A 21555-nucleotide genomic window follows, 5' to 3' on the forward strand; every position below is an offset into this window, starting at 1 on the left:
TGCGTGAAGAATTATCTATTCAGGATAACAGAGCACTAGGCTGAGGTTTCATATGTTTGAAAGACTCTGGCAAAATTTAATAAATTGATCCTGAGCATTCGTGTTCTATCATTGTTGTAGATTCTGTAGAGAAAAATGAAAGGACAACTGTGAAAACAGTTATATGGAAAGAAGTTATGAAAAATACTGTTACTTACTTTGTAAATTAAGGAGGGATTCATTCACCTAACCTTACCTGGCTTAGCCATCTAATCCAAAAAGATTTTCTGGATTCATTGAGTGAAATAGGAGAAATAGATCCAAAGGGCAATTGTCCTCCCTATGTTACTCATCTGTCAGAATAGGGAGAATCACTCTCCAGAGGTACTCATCTGCCTTCACTGATGATAGAGCAGCCTACACTGGCAGATTGGTTTCTATGGGGGGGAAAAAAAAACCCCATACATATTGGGAAAATTGTGGGGGTTTCTTGCAAAAATCAAAGACTTTTCCTCTTGCACTTTAGCCAAATGTCTCTAGCCAATCTTCCCTGCTCCTTTTTGTACTCTTTCCTCTGGGCCTTTCAACAGAGACATGGAAACAAAATCAGTGCATTCCTTTTTGCAGAAATCTTTGCAGCAGTGCAGGCTATTTCCATGCTATGGCAGCTGCCTCCCCTCGTCTTCTTTTCTGTAGGCCAACCACTCTAATTCAGTCACACCTAAACTGGACACAACACTCACACTGCGTCTTCACTGGAGCAGAGGGAGGACAAATGTTTATTTTGTGTCACTTCCAAGCTCCGCTTCTTTTCACAATTTGTGATAAAAAGTTTGTTGTTTGAAGAACTGTTTGTCACATTCAGATTTTGATTCTCTATAACATTTATATCCCTTTCCTTCTGATTGTAACTACACTGTGTCCACACAAAAAAGACCTTTGTTCATCTTTATCACTTGAGTTTTTCATACAAATATTTATAAGATCTCAGATTATTATTATCAGGCATATTTTGGGGGTTCTGAAAAAAAATTACAAAGGGTAAAAAGCTTTCCTCTTACCCTTTTCTAGCATTTTGCAAGTCTTTATTTGAAATTAATTTTGCTATAATTCCTACCATTCCTGTTTTTAAGAATGGAGATCACCATCTAAAATAATCAATTCTTCTCAAGTATCTGCTTGTACCTTATTTTTGTGAATTTCTCTATGCTTTAGGTACCAGTGTTCCTATAATCCCTAATAAATATTATTTATCTAATACCATCTTTAATCTCAGCACTCTTCTTTACAGTGTTGTTTTTTTGTTTTGTTTTGTTTTTTCTTTGCTTCTTTCTTAGAGGGTAAAGGAAAAAGGAGAAATCCTCTTCATGACTTCAAAAAAACAGGAGAGTTGATGCTCATTAAAGTAAACAAAACACTGGAAGTAAAAACCAAGCTGTTAAATACCACTGAGCAATGTGCCAAGAGATGCAGCAGGAACAAAGGCCTTTCATTCACTTGCAAGTAAGTTATATATCTCTTTTTTTTTATTTTTTTTTTTTTTTTCCTAATGGTATCTATATAATACTCTTTGGTCAAAGGTCTGTTTGTAATTGTCATCAGTGGTAGCTTGTACTGAGGACAACCTAAAGATCATGCTTTTTTGATGTCCATGATCTTGTTCTACCAGCCCCCAGAGAGTGTCAGTCTTTTCTAAAGCTTTATCTGAGTTGTTCTGTCTTCTTAGCTTGTCCAGTCTGTAATCTTTTCCATAACATAGGTGAAAAAATGTACTCATGTTAAGATGTGGATGACTTGTGCTGTGCTGTAGTGTTCAGTGAATATTTCTGAGATTTTTATGTCTCTTATAAAATGGTTATTGTCACACATCACAGCTGCAGTATTTCAGCACCACTTCAGACCATATTCTCTCTTCATTCTTTGCACATTACTCCCACTGAAATCAATGGGAACCTCACACATGGAACACAGATACATGCACTGCTGAAGGTCACTGGCAAGTACTACAAATCTGATACAATGGAATCAAACCTTCTGGGCTGCACAATCACTACAAATATACGATAGCTATTCTTCAGCATCTGCTGTCTTTTCGAAACACATAATGCAGCTGATTGCTTGTCTGCCTTGCACATATTCTCTACTATTTTTTGGAACAAATCACTATTATTTTTCCCATGTATTAGACTTAAATTATCCCCCTGGCCTCTCTTAGTCTAGACCATTAGCAATAAATGAAAGGACATGAATGCAGGAGAATCCTGGAGAGAATGGATGACTTCTGTATGGTGAGTACTGAGCTAAATGTGAGCTTGATCTTGAAACATAAAAAAGTTTTGACAATCACTACAAATGGAAGCTAGACCAAATGTGATAACAAAAGCTCGTCCTTGGCAGAAAAGATCCTTGACTGTAATTTAATTCTTTAAACCTTTAATTCCAGTGTTGTAAGATCTAGTTTGTATTGTTTTCTACTTTAACTATTTATATATATAAACAATGAGCAGAGTTTACTTATTTTTGTTAGAAAATTTTTCCAGGCACTAATATTTTTCACATGGTACAAGCCACTCCTTTTCCTATTGGCAGACCTTCCACTGATATCATTGCCAAGTGGATCAGGTTGTATTCAATACAGCAAGAGATCCCTGCGTTCTGATGTTCAGCAGTGAGGAGTATTATAAAATTAGGTTTCAAAGCATAAAAAAATTCTGAATGATGCCAAGCAAACAACGATTCTGTATTCCAACATCTGCTTAGGAAAATTGTCTCAAGCTAGTTGTAGCTACTCTGGCTGGAATGTTTTATGTTCTGAAAATAAAAACTAGGTTAATATATTTGTTGATTCTATTTTACATAAATAATAATCTAGAATCTCTCTGAATTTTTATTACTTTCTCATTTGTGAAGAATTTTTCTATTGGGACAGTGTCTGATAGATTCATTAAGGGGCAAATTCTCTCTGCAGTAATCACTCATAAAGCAACATAGAGGACCCATGAGGGACTTTGAGAATGCATCTTGGAAGAATCCTACTCATAGATAGCAGAACTGCAATTGGTCATGTAACTATTTTGCACTGCAGATAAAAAAGAATTGCAAATCTGACTAACCGTGCTCTGAATTTGCAATTTTCCCTGACACTTTTTTAGCAAGGAAGGCTAGCAGCAGAGGTGTAGGTGGTGAGGTCTTGCCTGTGCTACCACTGCAGCAGAGCAAGAGGGATTTTCTGTATCTGGGAACATTCTTGTGGTTTCCCATTTGGCCCCAGATGAGTCCTGTTGTAGTGTGCATAACTCTTTGATGCTACTGTAAATACATATTTGACATGTGTTCCCTTTTAAAGGAATCGGTGATTACTAATGTTTCCCTTTTATTCCTAGGATCCCCAGTCTTTAACTTCATACCAGCATATGGTTACTACAAGGTGAAATTTGTTGCCAACTTAAATTAAAACCAATTAGTTTACTGGTTGCTGTGGGAGCATTCTAAAATAAGAAGAGAAGTAACGCAAAATGGCATTTTAAATACTTGAAATATAAGACTTGGATTTTCCTTTGTTTTTTGACATTTTCATGGCTTGATTCTGATTCTCCATATCCATGCAGTAGTTCTCCATCACTTCGGTCACAGCACTGGTGTTTCATTTTCTGGATGCAAACTTAATTTGTTTAAGTATTAAGATTAAATAAACCAGAAATACTTTGTAACATAATTGTGACAATAGCACTGGGAGCAGGAACCCCTGAGTCTGTGCCCTGTGAGGTATACAAGCAGGAAGAGAGTTGGGTTTCTTTTCTGCCAGAAAGTGGTAACATAGCAGATTGCAGGCACTACAGATCACCGAAAGGATGAACCACTCCTTATTTTTGGGCGGGGGGAGGGAAACCAAACTTTTGATTTATTTATGATAAGTTTCTGAATCACTTTCAAGTAAATTGTGAGTATTATATTTGACAATCATTAATCCTTGCTGTTTTTTAACTCTGACACGTTTTTGTTGGAGCTAATGTATGTCACTTCTCAGAATGGACCTTTCCTCTTTTCCCTTGCTATCATGCTTGTACAGATCTTGATAATTTTGAACTGAGTTACAAGATCCTTATCTAGACTTGTTTCTTCTTCATAACACTATTCCTAAAATCCCCCATCAAAATACCTATTAGATTCACTTACCTTGTCTTTTTGACTTCATAACTCTTTGTGCATCATTTTCTGCCTTGCCTATCACCTTTATTAACCTGCTGCTAAGCTCTTCTTATTACTTTATTTCTCCACAATTTTCAGTCCATTATTCCCACTGTTTTCCTTGCAGCTTTTCCCACTACGTTTCTTATGGATGAGAAAAACATAACATAGTCACTATTTTATTGCCTATGCAGATGACTTTTGCAGACATGTCACTTCCTTACCTATGAAGCTGTGCCTGTCTTAACTTTGTTATCTGCTTAATTTCTAGAGTGTCTTGTATTTACACAGAAAGGGATTCCAGTATAGACCACAGGATTCCAGTATCTGATCAGAAAATCTACCGACTATCGCAGTACAAATAGCAACAACAAAAAATGTTGTGATCGGCAGTATCAGTAGAAGAAAGTCCAAGAATTTGCTTAAATATGTTGACTTTGGAAGTGTAAAAAGCCTCCAGATTTGGGTCCAAGAAAAGATTGTTAGAAACTTTTGTGTGTAGAAGTCGCTGAAGCCAAACTGGAAAGAAACCAGAAGGCAACTGAAAAGCAAAAACTGAAAGAAATGTTTGTAAACAGTGCATTCTGCATTCCCACCTTAGGAGGGAGGAGGGGAAAGGAGAATGTAATTGGAAAGGCAGGAAAGGTCAAGGATATTTTTGTGAAGATGGAGTTAGAGGCACTTGGATACGCTCATATTTGAGAACTAGCCAGGAGAGAACAGAAGGCTGAACAAGGCCAGAAGGAAGAAGGTTAGCAGGTTGGAAACATTTGGAGTCAACAGAGTAGAGAGAGCAGTTGGATGAAAAATCTGTTTGGTGATGGAAACGATAATGAAGAGGATGTTTGAAAGAAAGAAGAGTGGGGAGGGTGGATAGGATCTTGTAATATTTTTAACTGAAGCCAGCAAGATCTCACACAGAAAAACTTGTATGGTGAGAGGGGAACTAAGTGAAGATCAAAGAGCTTTGAGTTGGGAGATGTAGTGCTCAGGAATATGGCACAGCCGAAGTACGGATGAAGTGTAGGAAATCCGTGTGTCTTTTGGATATTATCAAGTAGTGTTAAAATGCCTTCTCAGGTCAGAATAAAATATCTCAGAAAGTTTGGGATGACTGACAGAAATGTAGACTTTGTGGTGGGCTACAGACAGTAGTGTCATGTCTGATTTGTTATTTGGTTCTAATGAGAAATTAAGGGAACAAAGAATTTTCAGTGGGTTTTTTTGGTTTTGTTTTTTTTTTTTTTTCTTTTTTTCATATTGGAATAACTGTTGCCCCCACCCAGGCAGTCAACTGCGTTTTTAAAAATCCTTTAAAATATTTTACCTACACTTAAGGAATTTCCTTTCAAAACAATGCTAGGAGAAAAAGGTCTGCACATTTCATTTAAAATATTGAAAGAAAATGCTTTTATTCTTATGATTTCTGTTTGTCTGTCTCGCCCCCCAAAAAAATCCACCCAATTCAGCACACATTGTACTCTATCCTTGAAAGCAGTTAAAAATAATAATAAAAAAAAAAGAAAACAAAAGCAAAGCAAGGACAAGTGTAGGTACACTATCACAGCTTAGATTATTCATAAAAATAAAAATAATCTTGTTTTTAAACAGCTCTGTTGTTCTAGGCAACAAACAGACTCCTTGTGCTTAAATTTTCCTCAAGCCATCAGTGTGAGATACTTAACTATTTCAGAGGCATATTGTAAGCAAAGCAAAGAAGATGTTTTAGAGTCTTCCTTTTTATTCCCCAGAAAGCAGCACAACTGGAGACACAAATGCTGTCTCAGTCACATTTATCTCACTTTTAAAATAAAGATCTTAAATGACAAGGGAACTCTTAGATTAGTGTGAACAACCAAGCTGGTATTTAATGTAATGGCCACATCAATTTAATTTCTTTGTTTCTTTGTTCTTGTCAGCACAGTTGTGGGTTTAAATAGTAATTTGGGTTGTTTCTCTGACTTTCCCAGTAAAAATAAATCTGATGTCATTGCATGCTCCTTGGCAGGCCATGTGTCGTTATTATAAACCACACAGAAATTTTTTTCTCATCCAGATTTTCTTTGCAGGGCCTTTGCTTATGACAGAGTTACAAAACGATGCCATTGGTTATCCTTCAACAGCTTGACAAATGGTGTGAGAAAGAAGCAAGACCATGCATTTGATCTGTATGAAAAGAAGGGTAACTGATTTATTTACTGATTTGGTTTTTCCAGCTATCGAGGGGGAAAAAAGCTGAAGTCAGTCGGTAACTTTTTGGTTGTAGGAGCATTCTGGGCATGGGATGGGTTTATGCATTCTGAAAGCTGCATTCTGCAGTTTAATTTACAAATATCCTGGTTTTGCTGTCATATAGGTTTGTCTACATACTTGCTCTCGCTCAGCTTTCCAACCTATGTATTTGCCTACCATCATCTGAATTGCTACTTCAGTTTACTACCTAAAAGCTCAGTTGTATAAGTTACTGTTATTGACTTAATATTGCTTTTATTTACCTCATTAATGAGTGGGGGACTTAAGTCCTCAGACATAGATTTTTGGTCAATCAGACACTGGAAACGCTTTCAGTAGCTTTCTTCTTGAAGTTAGTGATCAATATTTTGAAAAAAAAGAGACAAGAATGTATGTAGACAATTAAAGAGTATTTTGAATAATGAAGTATTTAAAGGCTATCAAAAATATATTATTTTTATGTGAAAACTGATAATGAGCTCTAATTTTAAATACGTTAACCAAACCCCTAATTTTGTTCTCTTTTCTTTCAATAGACTATGTCAGGAATTGTATCATCGGAAAAGGAGCAGACTACAAAGGAACGATATCTGTTACCAAAAGTGGTATCCAGTGTCAAGCCTGGAATTCAATGATCCCCCATGAGCACAGGTAAGAGTTCAGGAGCAGAGACAATGGGAATAGTGCTCAGACAGCTTCCATAAACCATGGTTTGACTTATTAGCAGACAAAGAATTTATGAGAAAACTGACCTTAGACAACAAAATCTCTTAGGTGTATTCTTGCCTTTCCCCAAGAGATACCATTCTCCAGATCCCAGAAAATTCTAACCTTCTTGGGCTTTCTCCAAAGAGGTCTCTCTTAATGCCAGCCTGTGTGTCTGGATCCCTTCCTTTCCTGTGTCAGTTTTTTAGCTGTTTATATCCTTTTGATCTCTTAACTACTGGCAGAAACAAAACATCTGTGTAACTTCAGCCTGGGGTCTGGAAGTTTATCACTGTTTTCTAATAGACTCCCAGGAAATGGGTAATTTTAAAAAATACATTATTAGGAAGCGAGGGATGTTAGGGGTATTAGCCCACCTAATCAGTATATAATTATTGTTACTATATTTCGCATAGTTACTATTAATTCTCTATTATTTGTAGAATATGTTAAACCCTATAAAGCACTTAGACCAGGCAACAAATACGTGGAAAGGACTGAAAGTTTCTTGAAATCCTTTTCTTCAGATCATACAAGCAATAACTAAAGACTGGTGCAGCAGGTATGGGACTTAACTTTTGAGTTTAAGACCCGATATAGTGAGGAGCTAAGGCCATATCTACACCTTGAGAGTAGACTTAGTTCAACTATATTGGCTAAGAAAAAAGAGAAGAAAGCCAAAAACTGGAGCCAGTGAGAGTAATGGTAAAAACAGATTCAACCACAACAAACGTTGCTGGAAACTAGCAAAAGGACTATGAACTACTAGTCTACTCTTTGACCATTTCTCTTTGAACTTTTTTGTATTGGCTTTAGCCATTTAGATAATAAACTCTTAAGAGCCAAAACCAAAGTGTTGTCTCACCCATAAGCTTCCTATCCACATTGCTGCCTTTTGCTCTGGACTCCCAGCATCAGTACTTTGTTTAGGAGGAGCCAAGCTGGAGATTGCTAGTAAGGAACTGGTCTGTGCACTGCTCAGTCCTGTCCTGACCAAATCTATCCAGTGTGCAAGATGAGCTCTTGGAACAACATTAAAAGACAAAGGATACTTGGGTTCTCTCCTCTTATGATGTGTTACAAAGCTGAGCCTCAGGCTTGGACTTGACTGGACTTGGCTGCTTATAATATAGATGGTAGTGTGTCTGATGTTCAGTGTGGGACCAGGCCCGCTCTTAATTGTGAACGTATGATAAATACCATCAGCTCCCACAGCAGTGACCTCTTGAGACTCAACACCTTGAAGATAACAATCTTCATCGTTTAGAAATGAAAGAATTCTCAATAATTACCGCCTAAGCAAGAATGAGCATTTATTCTATATAATATACATATGACTTTATATAATTAAAGAAAGAAAAGTGTCTGGATAGTATATATTATCACTAAATTGGATTTTAATATGCAGCATACACAGCTTTATCTAATACATTTGGACAGCCACTCTTCTATGATGTATTTTATGAGAATGACTTTTCTCCTGCCTTGTGCAATAAGTTTAATTTTTAAAAGGTCACTGGATAAATGAGGTGGCTGCATGCTAATTTTGTTTTTCAACATCAGAAAATATGATTTCATCATCAGAGACATGAGGGAGATGGGAAGAAGCAGACAGTAGTGGTGTGTTTGGAACTTATTAGTATGAAAGGCTTAGATTTTTAGGTCAGTTTTTCTCAACATCTGACTATCACAAAGTGCCACTGGAAAATAAATCCCTTTTTCATATGCAAGGGAGAAATATACTTTACTGATTTTTCATTATTTTTCTAGAAAGAACTGAAATAAATTCAGACTCTAAACTTGTGCTTGGATTTAACAAATTATATTTCTATTTATTTGTGTTCCAGTAGAACCTGGAGACTCCCAGCTGAAATCAGGGTTCCATTGTTTCCGTCTCCATCCTAGTACAGATTACAAGACTATCTTTTTTTTCGGCTCTTAAGAGTTTTTTATCTAAATGGATAAAGCCAATGCAAAAAGGGTTCAAAGACGAATGGTCAAAGACTGGTACTTTGCAGGTTTTTTGTTAGTTTCCATGACTTTTGTTGTGGTTGAATCTGTTTTTACCATTACTCTCACTGGCTTCAGTTTTTGGCTTTCTTCTTTTTTTCCTTACCTAATATAGTTGAACTAAATCAGCACACAGTTTTAGGAGTGGCTCTATCTTCCATTGCTGGGTGGGTCTTTACTGCTCTTTTCCTCCCTCAAGAATGTTGCTTCGGTACCTGTTGAAGCCATTTGTATATCTGACCCATCTTGAGTTTCTAATGTTATTCATTTAGACTTTTTTTTGTGATGTTATGACAACATATCTGACATAATTTGAAATGCCTTTTCCCTATATTTTTTGATGTCTTCTGAGCAGAAAGATTTTCCAGCCGGAAAATTAAATAAAATTTTCTAATATGCACTGACATACTACATTAACACATACACAGGTTGCAATGTCCCATCAGAAAAGTTTGCCCAGGGCTGTTTTTAGCTAAAAAAATTTGAAAGATTTGTATTACAAGACTACAGAGGAAAAATAGAAGCAACAATTTTATAGGAAGCAGTAGTGACATAAAAATTATTCTCTTCAAGAACCAAAAATAAGAAAAGCAGTTTTAAATAATGCTTCCACATTGCCTTGCTAGAACCACAATGTAATTAACAGAGGTATTTTCCACTTCAGTTAGTTCAAAGGTTTCATTAATGGGAAATAAAACATGATTAAAATGTCACAAGTCAGATTTTTCTTTTTGTTTCTCTCTCTTTCTCTCTCTCTCTTTTTTTAATTTGTAATTTATTCATTTATAACATAGAATTTGCCAAGGACAGCAAGAACCATACATTTCTCTGTTGCTTTTGTATATAAATTAAATCAGTGTCTGTGTATAAAGACTGTCCCAAGTGCTTAGTTTAGTTTCCTAAGCTGCAAGTGTCTACAGTCTTCTAAAAGAAGTTAGATGAGATTTTATTCCTTTTTTTTTTCCCTCTAGAATATAGATACGTTCAAATTCCCTTGGTGATTAAAAAAACCCATACCAAAACAAAACAAAAAAAAACCAACAGAAAAAAAAAAAAACCACTAAACAAACCCCTAAAATAAAGTACTGGGCATTTTCAGAATAAAAGATGTGCTTTACTTGTGATATTTCCACCAGAATTTAAATATACTGAAGAAAAAAAACAAATCTTAGAAAACTCAAAAATTAAATCAATTTAATAAGTTGAATTACAAATTTTGTGTGATCTCCTATGTATTTTGCCCAACTTTTCAATTAACAAAAAAAAAAATCCAGCTTCATGGAATTGAGCATAACTCTGAATTTAATTTAGCTTTTAGAGATTTAGCTGCTCTTTAAACGTCACTGCAATGGAACTGGCAGTGAGATGTCTGCAATGTGCAGCCTGAGCGTGGTCATGAGCTCTTGCAGTGGCATTGAACAGAACCAGGGGTTGGGCTCCTGGTTGGGGTACAGATTGCCTAGTTTGTGGGGAAAAATAACTAGTATTACTGTTATGTATAAATAGATGTATATATAGACCTACATATATCTCTATATGTCAGTGTGTATGTGGCTGTTTCTCTGGAGGTAAGCACATAATTTTACAGACAGCTAAGAACACAAATCCTTGACCCTGCAGAGTTTATATTTGATGGACTGAGCATAAACAGCAAAATCTCATACTGAAAATGTGTGTTAGGCAAAAAATATAGTATTAGCTCACATTTCTATTAAATCACTAAAGAAAAACAAAGTGCTTAGCATTGGCCTGAGAACCCCTAATCTAAGGAAAAATCTTAAAGGGTATTGTTATTTAATAGCCCCTTACAGCAAAAGCAGAAAATATAATGAAAGGGAGAGCACAGTTTAAGTCAGCTAGGTCACTGTTAAGTGACCTAATTTGTACGATAGCAATAATGAATGGGTCTATAAGTAGCAGACCCTAAGGTAACAACAGTGGGGCTTGTGGCAGAACATGAAGGAAGACAGCTAAAGCGGGATCTGGGGAAATTTCTGATGCTGAAATGCAAAGCAGTCCATGGTTTCGGGCCGTGAAAGCCTCTCAGCACGGTGTGTCACACCGCTCGGTCATGCTCACATGCTCCTGATGCTCAGTTCTGGCTGCTGCCTGACCAGGGATGGGAAGAAGTTTCTCTGGTTGTGGGCTTTATGTAGTAGGTGCACACAAAGCCCAGCTGGGCCTGCTATGTGTGCACAACATGCATAGGAAAGACAGGTCTGACATGGCTATGGACCCAATGATTTTTTTCCCTATGCACCCAATACATTTTCCCCCCTTATCCAAGGGCCGTCCACCATCGTGTGAGTAGTTATGACCTCGTGAAGGAGAGCGCAGCGAGGGCTGGCAGGGAGTGTGCTACTGCCTCTGGCTCTGCAGCAGATAGTTGGCTCCGAACACCCGAGGGACGGGAGTAAAACTCGCTAGAGCAAGCTACGGGCTAGACAAACTGTCCCAGATTTAGACCATTTATTGAGTAATCCTGACTGAAGATGTGTATTTGTGTATGGACAGTATATTTGGGTGTATGCATTTGTGTAGGCAGGGAGGAGGGAGAAGGAAGCAGAAATGTGATTGTTTCTAACTGTTTGTAAAAAATAGTATGATTAACACCAAAGTTTGCATGCTCTTATACTGTAATGATTGTCATTTTAAAACTAGCTTTTTGCCTTCGAGCTATCGGGGTAAAGACCTGCGGGAAAACTACTGTCGAAACCCCCGAGGGGAAGAGGGAGGGCCGTGGTGTTTCACCACCAGTCCGGAGACGCGCCACGAGGTCTGCGACATCCCCCTCTGCTCACAAGGTAACCCGGCAGGGCTCACGCGGAAAGTTGCCTTTTCTCTGCTGACAGCAGGTACACAGAACAGGTGCAATGAAACAATAGTTTCAGTGACACTTACTCATGGACTTTGGAGAAAGAATAGGTGATTTCTCAGCAAGAATAACTCATGTAGCAAGAAAAGCAGTTATTAGAGAAAGAGGAGATCTTGTTGTTGTTCCAGTATTCTGGAAGACTTGAACAAGCTTTCAGGCTCAGCAGCTTTTTTTCAGGTCATGGAGGAGCTGGAACAATGAAGTTGTGCTGATAACACAAATGTGACCCTTTTTTCACTTGTCTAGTCCATAGTGAATCCATTAACAATTTTAGTTATTACTATGTGATAAAATCATCTAGTGCCATCCATTGATAAAATCAACTTTTCTTCTTCTTTTTGATGAAAATAGAGATACTGAATTACCAGACAAAGGCTCAATCTAAGCATTTTGTTTTTCAAATGAATACTGTAAATAAGTAAAACTTTTTATAAATCCAGTCCCATTCAACTTTCAAGTCACAGAATGCGAAAGACACTTCATGTGCACCATTTCATTTGTTGACTTTTCAGTTCTTTTAACCTCCAAATTAAGCTCTTATATCTTGCTAATCAGCCAATTCAGTTCCAGTCAATCAACCCATTTAAATTCTCAAGATAGGATGACTTTAATTTTCCTGTTAATGTGTCATGTGCAATAGCTATGCAGTAGTGGGGGAGGAAAAGGGAGAGGGAGGGAAGGAGGAAGAGAAGAAGGAAGAGAATGATTTACAAGGAGCTTGAAAATCTGTTAAAAGCTAACATTTAAAGATCAATTTAAGTGAGCTTCAAATGGGATAAGACCTGGAGCTCACTGCAGGATGAAGACTTTGGTAGCAGATGTTTTGACTGAAGAGTGAGATCTGTAATTGCATAAATTAGTATTTACTAAAGTGATCCTTGGTTATTATAATTACTCTAATCAGGGGGCACTTGAGAAATGTGTCTATAGTTAATTATGGTGAATTTATTTTATATTTTAAGACTTCTCATTCTAAATTATAAAGCATATTTTGTTCAACAGTGATTTCAAATCCCTTTGGTAGCTTTTGCCCACTCTCCCTCCACCCGCCACTTTCCCAAACCAGGGTTGAAAATGTATCATAGTTTAAGCTGCCAAAAAGAATTAGTATCGAAAAGAAACAGCATCATATGTAGCAGAAAGTTCTGTGAATTTAAAGGGACAGACTGTACTGCATTGAAATTGTGATTTAGCCATTATTCTCTACTTAAACTTGTGAAGTAATCATACTATGACTTAGAGCGATTTAGAATAATGAATGTTACTTGATTTTAAAATATCACCTCCAAAAAATACTCCTTCCTTAGATATGTGTCTCTCTCTGTTACTAACCATAAGTAAGGTTAAAAATCTGCTAGGAACACGAATGCCTCTTACAGCTCACACCTACCTGCCTTGAAACCCTAAGTGTCCTATAAAGTGATACCAAATTTAAGCATCTGGATTAGATCTAAGAAAAAGATGCAATTCTATTCCAAAGGACATTTCCCATACCAACCTAACTAAAAGATATCGCTTTTTTATACCTCTTTAGGTTGGTTTCAATTTATAACAGCAGGGATATGATTTAATTCTTTTAATTTTTTTTTTTTTTTTTTTTTGTGCTACAAGTCATTGGCATGATAAATGACTAGTAACCTATTTTTTTTCCTAGTTGAATGCATGACCTGCAATGGAGAGAGTTACAGAGGGCCAATGGATCACACCGAGTCGGGCAAGGAGTGTCAGCGCTGGGATCTTCAGAGACCACATAAGCACAAATTTCGTCCAGAGAGGTGATCTCTCCTCCCCCCCAAGCAAATCCATGTGGTTATAATTTGAAAATTACACATGTTCTGGAACCAGTTGGGCAAAATCAGCATTAGCTGAACTGAAATTTATGGAATTCACCAGTTTTAGTTGCTTGGGCTTCTGGCCCATGGTGTGTGCAGGCTGGCTACAGTCACAATGGAGATGCAGGATGGGGACTAGAGGCTATTTTGTGCAGTTGTGGCTACATCCCATGGCTATGTAGTGCAGTGATGTACGTGTGCTGCATTAATTGATCAGAATTTCCTCCTTAGTTTCACTGACAGCAAAAGATTAACCTCTGAATATTTCTGTATATGTTGTTATGCAGCTTCAGTCAGCTTAAAATACCTTAATCACAAAGTAAACAATGATTAAAAGCCATAATTTTTTGTTAGAGTTCTTAACACAATTAGTGAATATAATCTTGCAACATTGTCAAGTCAGAGTATGCTCCTTTTTTATAATATTGAACAGCTTTAAAGCTGTAGATGGCCTTCTGTTGTAATCAGGCTTAAGCATCCAATTTGTTTGACCAAAATTTTTGCTCACTACATGTGTTTTTTTAGCCTGGGAAAGGAGTTCATCGTTCCGTCTAGCATTTTATGCACATGGATTTCTATTTTAGATTTTTTTTTTTTTTTTTTTTTTTTTTATTTAGGCATAGATACATAATGCCAAAAGATGAGTCAGAAACAGCAAGACAAATTGCATCCCCATTAGGGTTTGTCCTAGAGGGTAAAATTCACCCGACCGCAAAGGGTCATCTAAAATACACCCTTTTGGAAGGATTTTGTGTGGGGTTTAGGCCACACAGGAGGGTCTTTGTGTTTCTCTTAAACTGGGCTAAAGTTTCATTTTAGTTTTACTCTGGATTTTGGATTAACTCCATTTATAAAGTGGATTGAATAAACTTAAACTGCCAGAGGAAGACTGCAAGAATCAACAAACTCAGAATGATTGAGACCTTCCACTGAAAGTATCTTTATATATGTTGAAGTGTTCCACTAAATAAAGCATCATTTTTATACTCAGAAATATGGGTACTTGTAGATTTTAGAAAGCCTGATTATTCAGCAAAACAGTAAGGATCTGCAGTTTTGGAGTTTATGTGATATAACCTTCTTCCTCTTGGCTCAGATGATCTGCTTCACGAATAATAGCAGGCTCTCCCATAGTTCTGCTACAACAAATATTTTGTATTAGCAGACTGGGACTAAAGATAATCTGTTTCTGAGTTTTGCTACGCACTTGCTGTGTATTCTAGAATAAGTCACAGAAGTAATTTTGTTCCTTGGGAGTGAAACATTTATAGAACTTCTGGGTACAAACAATAATAATTTTACTGTCAGGAGGAAACTTCTTTTTTCCGTTAATTTTGGATTGTTTGCAAAATGACTTTTCAGACTAACTGCAGGAACGATTGCCTTCCTTCTTGAAAGATTTCCTTCAGAAAATATCTTCCTGAGAGTTTTCAGACTAATAAAAATGCTTTTTTATCAAAAAATGACCCATCCAGATTAAACTGATCTGTAGGTGCTTTCAGAAGAGTAACTGGGGTTCAGTGCATTTTTAATACACTGATGTTAATTAACTTCATGGAATGGTCAGTAAAGGTAGTGACAATTATACTTTGATTATACTAGCTTTTAAAAATGTTGTGAGCTTTGGTTTGTTTGGTTTATTTAATAGTTATTTAAGTTGAAAGTAAGAGAGGAGGTCTGGAGCAAATGATCCATTAAAATACAGCAGTCTCTAGAGAGGCTTATACTGTGTCATCTAGGGGTAAGGTGAATAACCTGGAAACCAGGAAGGACTAGCTGGACAGATTTAAACTTATTTTCATTTATGGATTCATCAGTTGCAGTGACAAAGAAAGAGACGTAAAACTAGTAATCTTTTCAAATGCTCCAGTTTACCTGCTGTTGGACAATGTTTTCAGCTCAGGGTGAATACATCTCACTTTTCCTTTTTGTCACCTCAATGAATTGTTCCACATTTATTACCTTCAGGGGTCAGTTACCGAAGAGAATTGATAATACCTGTTTACTTAGATGTGATTGAAGCTAGCAGCAGAAAAACCCCCAAACAGCTCCTGCATGACCCATTTTTAGCTATAAGTGGATGCAGAATTGTATTCTGAAGCTCCAGTTCTCTCCTATACTCCTCATGGGCAGGATTATGCCTCAGTATGGAAGGAAGACCTTTCAGGATAATGACATAGATAGGCATAGAGCAGCATAAAGAAGCAACAGTTTTCTCCTCTTTTGCTCATATTTTCTGCTCAAAATCAAATATGCTGTGAAAATAGGTACTTATTGCATGGAGGAAAGTAGGTTTGAAGTGCAGTATGAGATTTAAATAACTGCAGATATCCTTATATTAAAATACTCTAGTTTCTATCTCTTGTATGAAAATTTACTTTATACAAAATCAAGTTTCCAGTCTACATGCCTTTTAAAACAAAAAGAAGGGGAAAAGAAATATTAGTGAAGAGTTTTAGACACTAAGTTTCCGTTTAGTTCCAGCAGAGCTAGAGATCAGCATCTGTCTCTTTAAAGAGAATAAATGTTCTCTCTTCGTCTAACACTCTTTTTTTCCCGCTCTAGAAACTGAGAAAAAGTCTTGATTTTGACATCAGATGTGTATCTTAATTCTTCATTTCAGTTTCAGCAGTGAAGTACAGCTACTGCTGTTTCAAGGGGAAAAAAAAAGAATTTTTTAGGGTTCTGAGAGATCTTGGAAATCTCAGGCTCTTTGTTGGGTCTAAGCAAGAGGTCTGTGCCCAAGCGTATTAGGGAAGGAGGAGCGTGCAGAGCAAAGAGACGAACTTTCAGGGAATCCTCCACAGTCTCACTATTGAATTGTGTGGAACAGTTTGAAGCCCTGCTGTTTATCTCATGCCTAATATTTGTGTCCTAAAGGTTAGTTGGCCTTTTCTATAGGAACTGAGGAACTGTTGCTTGCTGGATATGAAGGAAGGCAGAAGCATGCCTGAATATTGTGGGAAGAACCAGTGACTAGCAAGGCTGTTGCTCTAGAAAAAGGCACATAGATACAGTAGGTGGAAAGATACAGTTCACAGACACTACTCTATCCCACAAAGACACTCAAAGCTTGATCCTGGAAGAATTGTTACATCTCTACTTAAGTTTTAGTTAGTAAATAACATATTTTTGACATACTGTGGGAACATATCATATAATGTTAGGAAGGACAGAGCATTCAGTGCTATGAAAGACACTTGCCTTCTAGAGATGGAGTCTTTACATCCCCAGTTGTTTTGAATGGGTTTTGGGAGCTATAACTGCAGATACTTTGCCATTGTTACCTTGGTTCCTGGGTAGTGCGATGGACTCTCCATTGCTACATGACATAGAGCATGTGCTGCCAACATCAAAACTCATCACTGCACCTACTGGGTGGCCAAAGCTATCCCATTTTCTGCTGTATTATTAGCCCATTAACTTTTCCTTGTGAAATCCTTGGACGCAATTTGTTCCTTTACAGTTTGTCTTCTACCTATCAGAAAACAGGGTACTGCTGCTAGATCTGAAACTACCACATCCTTGACTGCCCTTGAATTCTCAGTTTTGTGAGGTTTCTCCTTGGTGTTTTTGGTGGCTTTGTTTGTGTGTTTGTTTGTTTTAATTCTACTTAAATCCTGTCCCTGTCCCTTGTGTAGATGAAAGAACCTGATTTTTCCCAAGGAATGGGAGATCAAGTTGCAAATTCATGAATCAAAATTAGGATTATTGTCTGACAGAAAAAGCATCCCAGCAAAAACACAAGCTTGTAAATCATATTTTCCTCTGCTTGTGCGAAACACATCTGCTTGCACTTGTAAATGGGTTCAGGTTCCCAGGTAGTTAACTTCATTGTTCTCTTACATACTTTTCATGTTTCCCTCAGGGGCAAATCTACTTTTTGTTTCTTTTACAAACATGTTTCAATAAAACTGGAAAACCAAGACAATTTGTATTCACTGGAGGGAAAAAAGTATGTGTTTGTCTTCTCCTCTTTAAGTTTATAGATGTTAATATAGCACATTTATACAAAAAGAACCTCCTTAAGTTGAATATCTGCCTGATCATTCAATGATGGCAGTAGGAACGTGGTAACAATTAAATGGCACAATCATTTCAAATCTTAATGAGATAAAGTGAGGTGGAAGTTAATTCCTTATTTTTCTTCTTTTTTTCCCCCAGTGCTTGAAATGAGGGCATGACCTAGAATGAGCTCTCTTACAAAAATGGAGCTATCATTAGTAACATAGTTATTCAAAATAGCTTCCAGTTTGAACCCAGGGCTGTTGCACTGAAGAACCTGTTTTCTTAATGAGTCCGGCATGCCCCGCAGTGTTTATATAATCCACACTTAATTGGGCTGTTTTAAAAAAACGAGTGGCTTTAGAGTCTGGTCATCAGTTGACAGGCACAAGAGCAAGAGTTTAGCAATTAGCAGAGTTACCCCATCCGGTATCCTGAGCATTAGCACAGCAGGGAATCCCCTCAGTGGAGGTCTGATTCTGCTGCATATTTGGAAAGAGATTTTATGTTATTAACTTTTTAATAGTGTTAAAAGAGTATTTGCATCCATCTCACAAGATCAGACCCAAGGTTAATGGTAACTGGTTCTTGTTTGCCTCTGCTGAAGACTGTCCTTTAAGTACCTTGTACAAGCCTGTGCAGTGTTGCCAGGAAGACTTCCCTGACACGTTCCTTGTTGTGGTTTGCAGATATCCTGACAAGGGCTTTGATGATAATTACTGCCGCAATCCTGATGGCAAGCTGAAACCATGGTGCTACACTCTTGACCCTAACACCCCCTGGGAGTTCTGTGCAATTAAAACGTGTGGTGAGTTCAAGCAAAATTTATTACTTCCTTTTCCTTTCCAAAATCTGGACGCAGATAGTTCAAGCAATATAGGACCACAGCTAGTTCATTCATTGCACTTCACTGACTTTTAAAACATAGCTTTCAAAGAGGATCTCCTATAAAGACATATTTAATCTGGACAGGAAATGAAGAGTTGTGTGTTACTTAACACTGGAATACGTGTATATCTTACATACAGGAAATTGCATTGAAATGTAGGAAAATCAATAAATAAAAAAGTGAGGCAATATCATCATGAAGATCTCACATACAGTATTAGTTTGGCCATGCTGGGCATCTGCATTACAGTTTGGGAGTAGGTGCACGCACACCTTCCCTACCCAGTGCTCTCTCTGCCAACAACTGTTCGTTGCTTTGTTTTCCTCTTGCCCATTGTATGGTTCTAGACCTCGGTTCCTTCACACTATTCAGCCTTGTGGTGAAGACAGAATTATTAATTTCCTCATGGGTTTCTCTGGGATATTCAGCACTCCAGTATCAAAGCACTCCACAGGCTATTAATTTCTTTTCATCCGTCAACTACAAGATGGTGGCTTTTGTAATCCTCACTTTACACATGATGAACTGAATCAGAGTAATGTTAAGGTATACAAATATTGGATGCCCACTTTGAGATGCTTTCGTTCAGAATTTTTAGAGCATTCTGAGGCGTGTTCTATCTTCAAAGCCCAGATCCTCCTAACTTTGGTGGTAGCTCTGACAGCCCTGTTCTACTGATAATTAGATGTCTTAAATGAGCATTATAGGGAAAATGAGGAAGGTAAAACTATTGGACCTCCCTTGAAAACTTGGATAAAGTAATTTTTCTAGACCTTCATGGAAATGGGGGCTGAGAGAGATGGTAGAATTAAGTTTTGTTGGGACATGCTTTAATCAGGAAACCGAGATTTGCATCCCTGAAATTCCTTGCCTCATTCACAGCTTGTGGGATCTGCAGGTGATAGTCTCCTCTCTTATCTCCCATACTTCTCATTGCCAGATTTGGGATCCAATTTTTTGCCCTTAGTGAACTGACAACATGTGAAATAATCAATGTACAAGCATGATATTAAAGGCAGTCTCGTAATACCTAGGCAGATTTTTTACTCAAAATGCTTTGCTTATAACATGGTGGGAATAAAGGCAATTTCTGAAAACAAGGCATGACTTTAACTGAATCCATACTGTAGAAGCCTGTCAGCTTCACGTGCCCCAGCCCTGTGGCAGAGCCCCCAGGAATACAGGCAGAAGAGGGAAAACAGTATTTTTGGATTTTCCGTGAAGTAGAGGCAAAGGGAAGCCTCTAAAACTGCTCAGTGAAACTCAATGTCATGTTAGCTCATGAGAAAGTCAGTTTCTCTTAGATCTGCAGTTTTGGAAACTACAGTTTCCTTTGTTGTCCTGCTTCAGTTTTGACCAAAATTAAGTGTTAAAAAAAAATAATCCTCGAAACCAGACACTCTGCTTTTCATCTAGCTCTAAGTGTCACTTCAATAGGCTTATGTCACTGTAAAATTCATTTGGTTCTCTTGGGAAGAGGGTAGAATAAGAGAATAGGTTCTATTAAAAAGCACAATAAAGCTCACCTGAAACTGGATTTACGTGAGAATTCAAAAAAGAGGAAAAAAAAAGAAAAATAATAATAAACATAAAAGGAGTGATTTTTAATGACTGTTTAATTTTCAGGGTTCTCTGTATTTTGTTGTTGTTGTTGTTGTATAAACCAAGATAAACCATTGCTGGGGTATCTAAAATCCAGATAAAATAGAAACAGTAGTGGATCTTACAAGAAGTGTGTTTCCATAATGTAATTCCATAATTCCTATAATGTTAACATATATATAAATACTGGGGTGGTGGTGGGGAGGGGAGAGAAGAGGGAATGGCTCTGGCATGAACATTTATGTGTGAGCAGTTGCTACCTAAAGGGGGAGGCATGGGATTCTCCATCTTCACTTGGAATTCTTACCAAACCAAATTATGCTGTGTTTTCTGCTTCCACCACCAATAGTTCAGAATTTTCTCTCCTTGCTTGTTCTTGTCTTAGGCCAGTGTAAGTTACTTCTTATCAATTAGTCAATTGTTTGAAATCCAAATGTTGAGTAAGAATACTCTTAATGTACTTCCTGATGCAGTGTAATTGAACTTACTCTGCACTATCGTATGTCATTGTAAATCCAGGATAAGGTAGTTAAAATTAGCAAAATTATTCCACTGTAAAAAAGTGAGGTTAATTTGCTAATTTGGGCAATGTGTGTAATCAGGTTCTCCAGAGACAGGAGAAACTTAACAGGACTACTGCTTGTTTTGTGTCAGGCATCCATTAAGTCACACCCATGTTGAAAGTCTTGCCTGTAAACTACAGTACCAATTCATGTAATTGCACCTACAGTAATTGATAATCTTTGGTAATGGGGAAAGTTCAGTCTTTCCCCATTGTGAACAGAGTCTTGCTTAGCTCTATAACTGAATCGTCTTTCCAATTTTTCAGTTAATTCTAAAAGTTAGGGATTGTTATTTTGGATTTTTTTTTTGTAGTTTTTTGGGTTTTTTCGTTTGTCTTTTTTTTTTTTTTAAACTAAACTGTGCTTCCTACATTTCTCTAATTATTAGATAGTATATGAGTCATATGTAGTATACTAGATCTTTTCGTTTCCCCGGGTAGAAGTGTTTTTATTACGAAAAAAAGAATATTCCTAAGTTACAGCTGACTGTTTCACAAATGCAACTTTTATAAACCTTTATCCTTTGGCATTTCCTGAGCTAATGTGTCAGTGTTCTGAGGATTCACATCTGGCTTTGTTGGTCACGTAAGCTTACAGTGCATGCAACTTTCAGTATCTACAGTCTGGCCTAAGCTTTATAAAATAGTTGGGTGGGAGATCTCCTGCAAACTACTG

The 21555-nt window shown here is 37.2% G+C and overlaps 1 protein-coding gene across 1 annotated transcript in view; it reads left to right on the forward strand.

Annotated features, from left to right (window-relative positions):
* Nucleotides 1–1318: 1318 nt before the first annotated feature.
* The window catches only part of HGF (hepatocyte growth factor (hepapoietin A; scatter factor)), a gene marked incomplete at its 5' end in the record, with an annotated part of 44663 nt that continues 24426 nt past the window's right edge, over nt 1319–21555 (forward strand). The window contains 6 exons of the mRNA XM_009586863.1: nt 1319–1482; nt 6237–6349; nt 6936–7050; nt 11776–11918; nt 13644–13764; nt 18516–18634. Coding sequence (XP_009585158.1) covers nt 1319–1482; nt 6237–6349; nt 6936–7050; nt 11776–11918; nt 13644–13764; nt 18516–18634 — 775 coding nt within the window. The remainder of the gene's footprint in view (nt 1483–6236; nt 6350–6935; nt 7051–11775; nt 11919–13643; nt 13765–18515; nt 18635–21555) is intronic.

This window comes from Fulmarus glacialis, unplaced genomic scaffold (genome assembly GCF_000690835.1).
Source record: "Fulmarus glacialis isolate BGI_N327 unplaced genomic scaffold, ASM69083v1 scaffold2081, whole genome shotgun sequence".
Classification (NCBI taxonomy): domain Eukaryota; kingdom Metazoa; phylum Chordata; class Aves; order Procellariiformes; family Procellariidae; genus Fulmarus; species Fulmarus glacialis.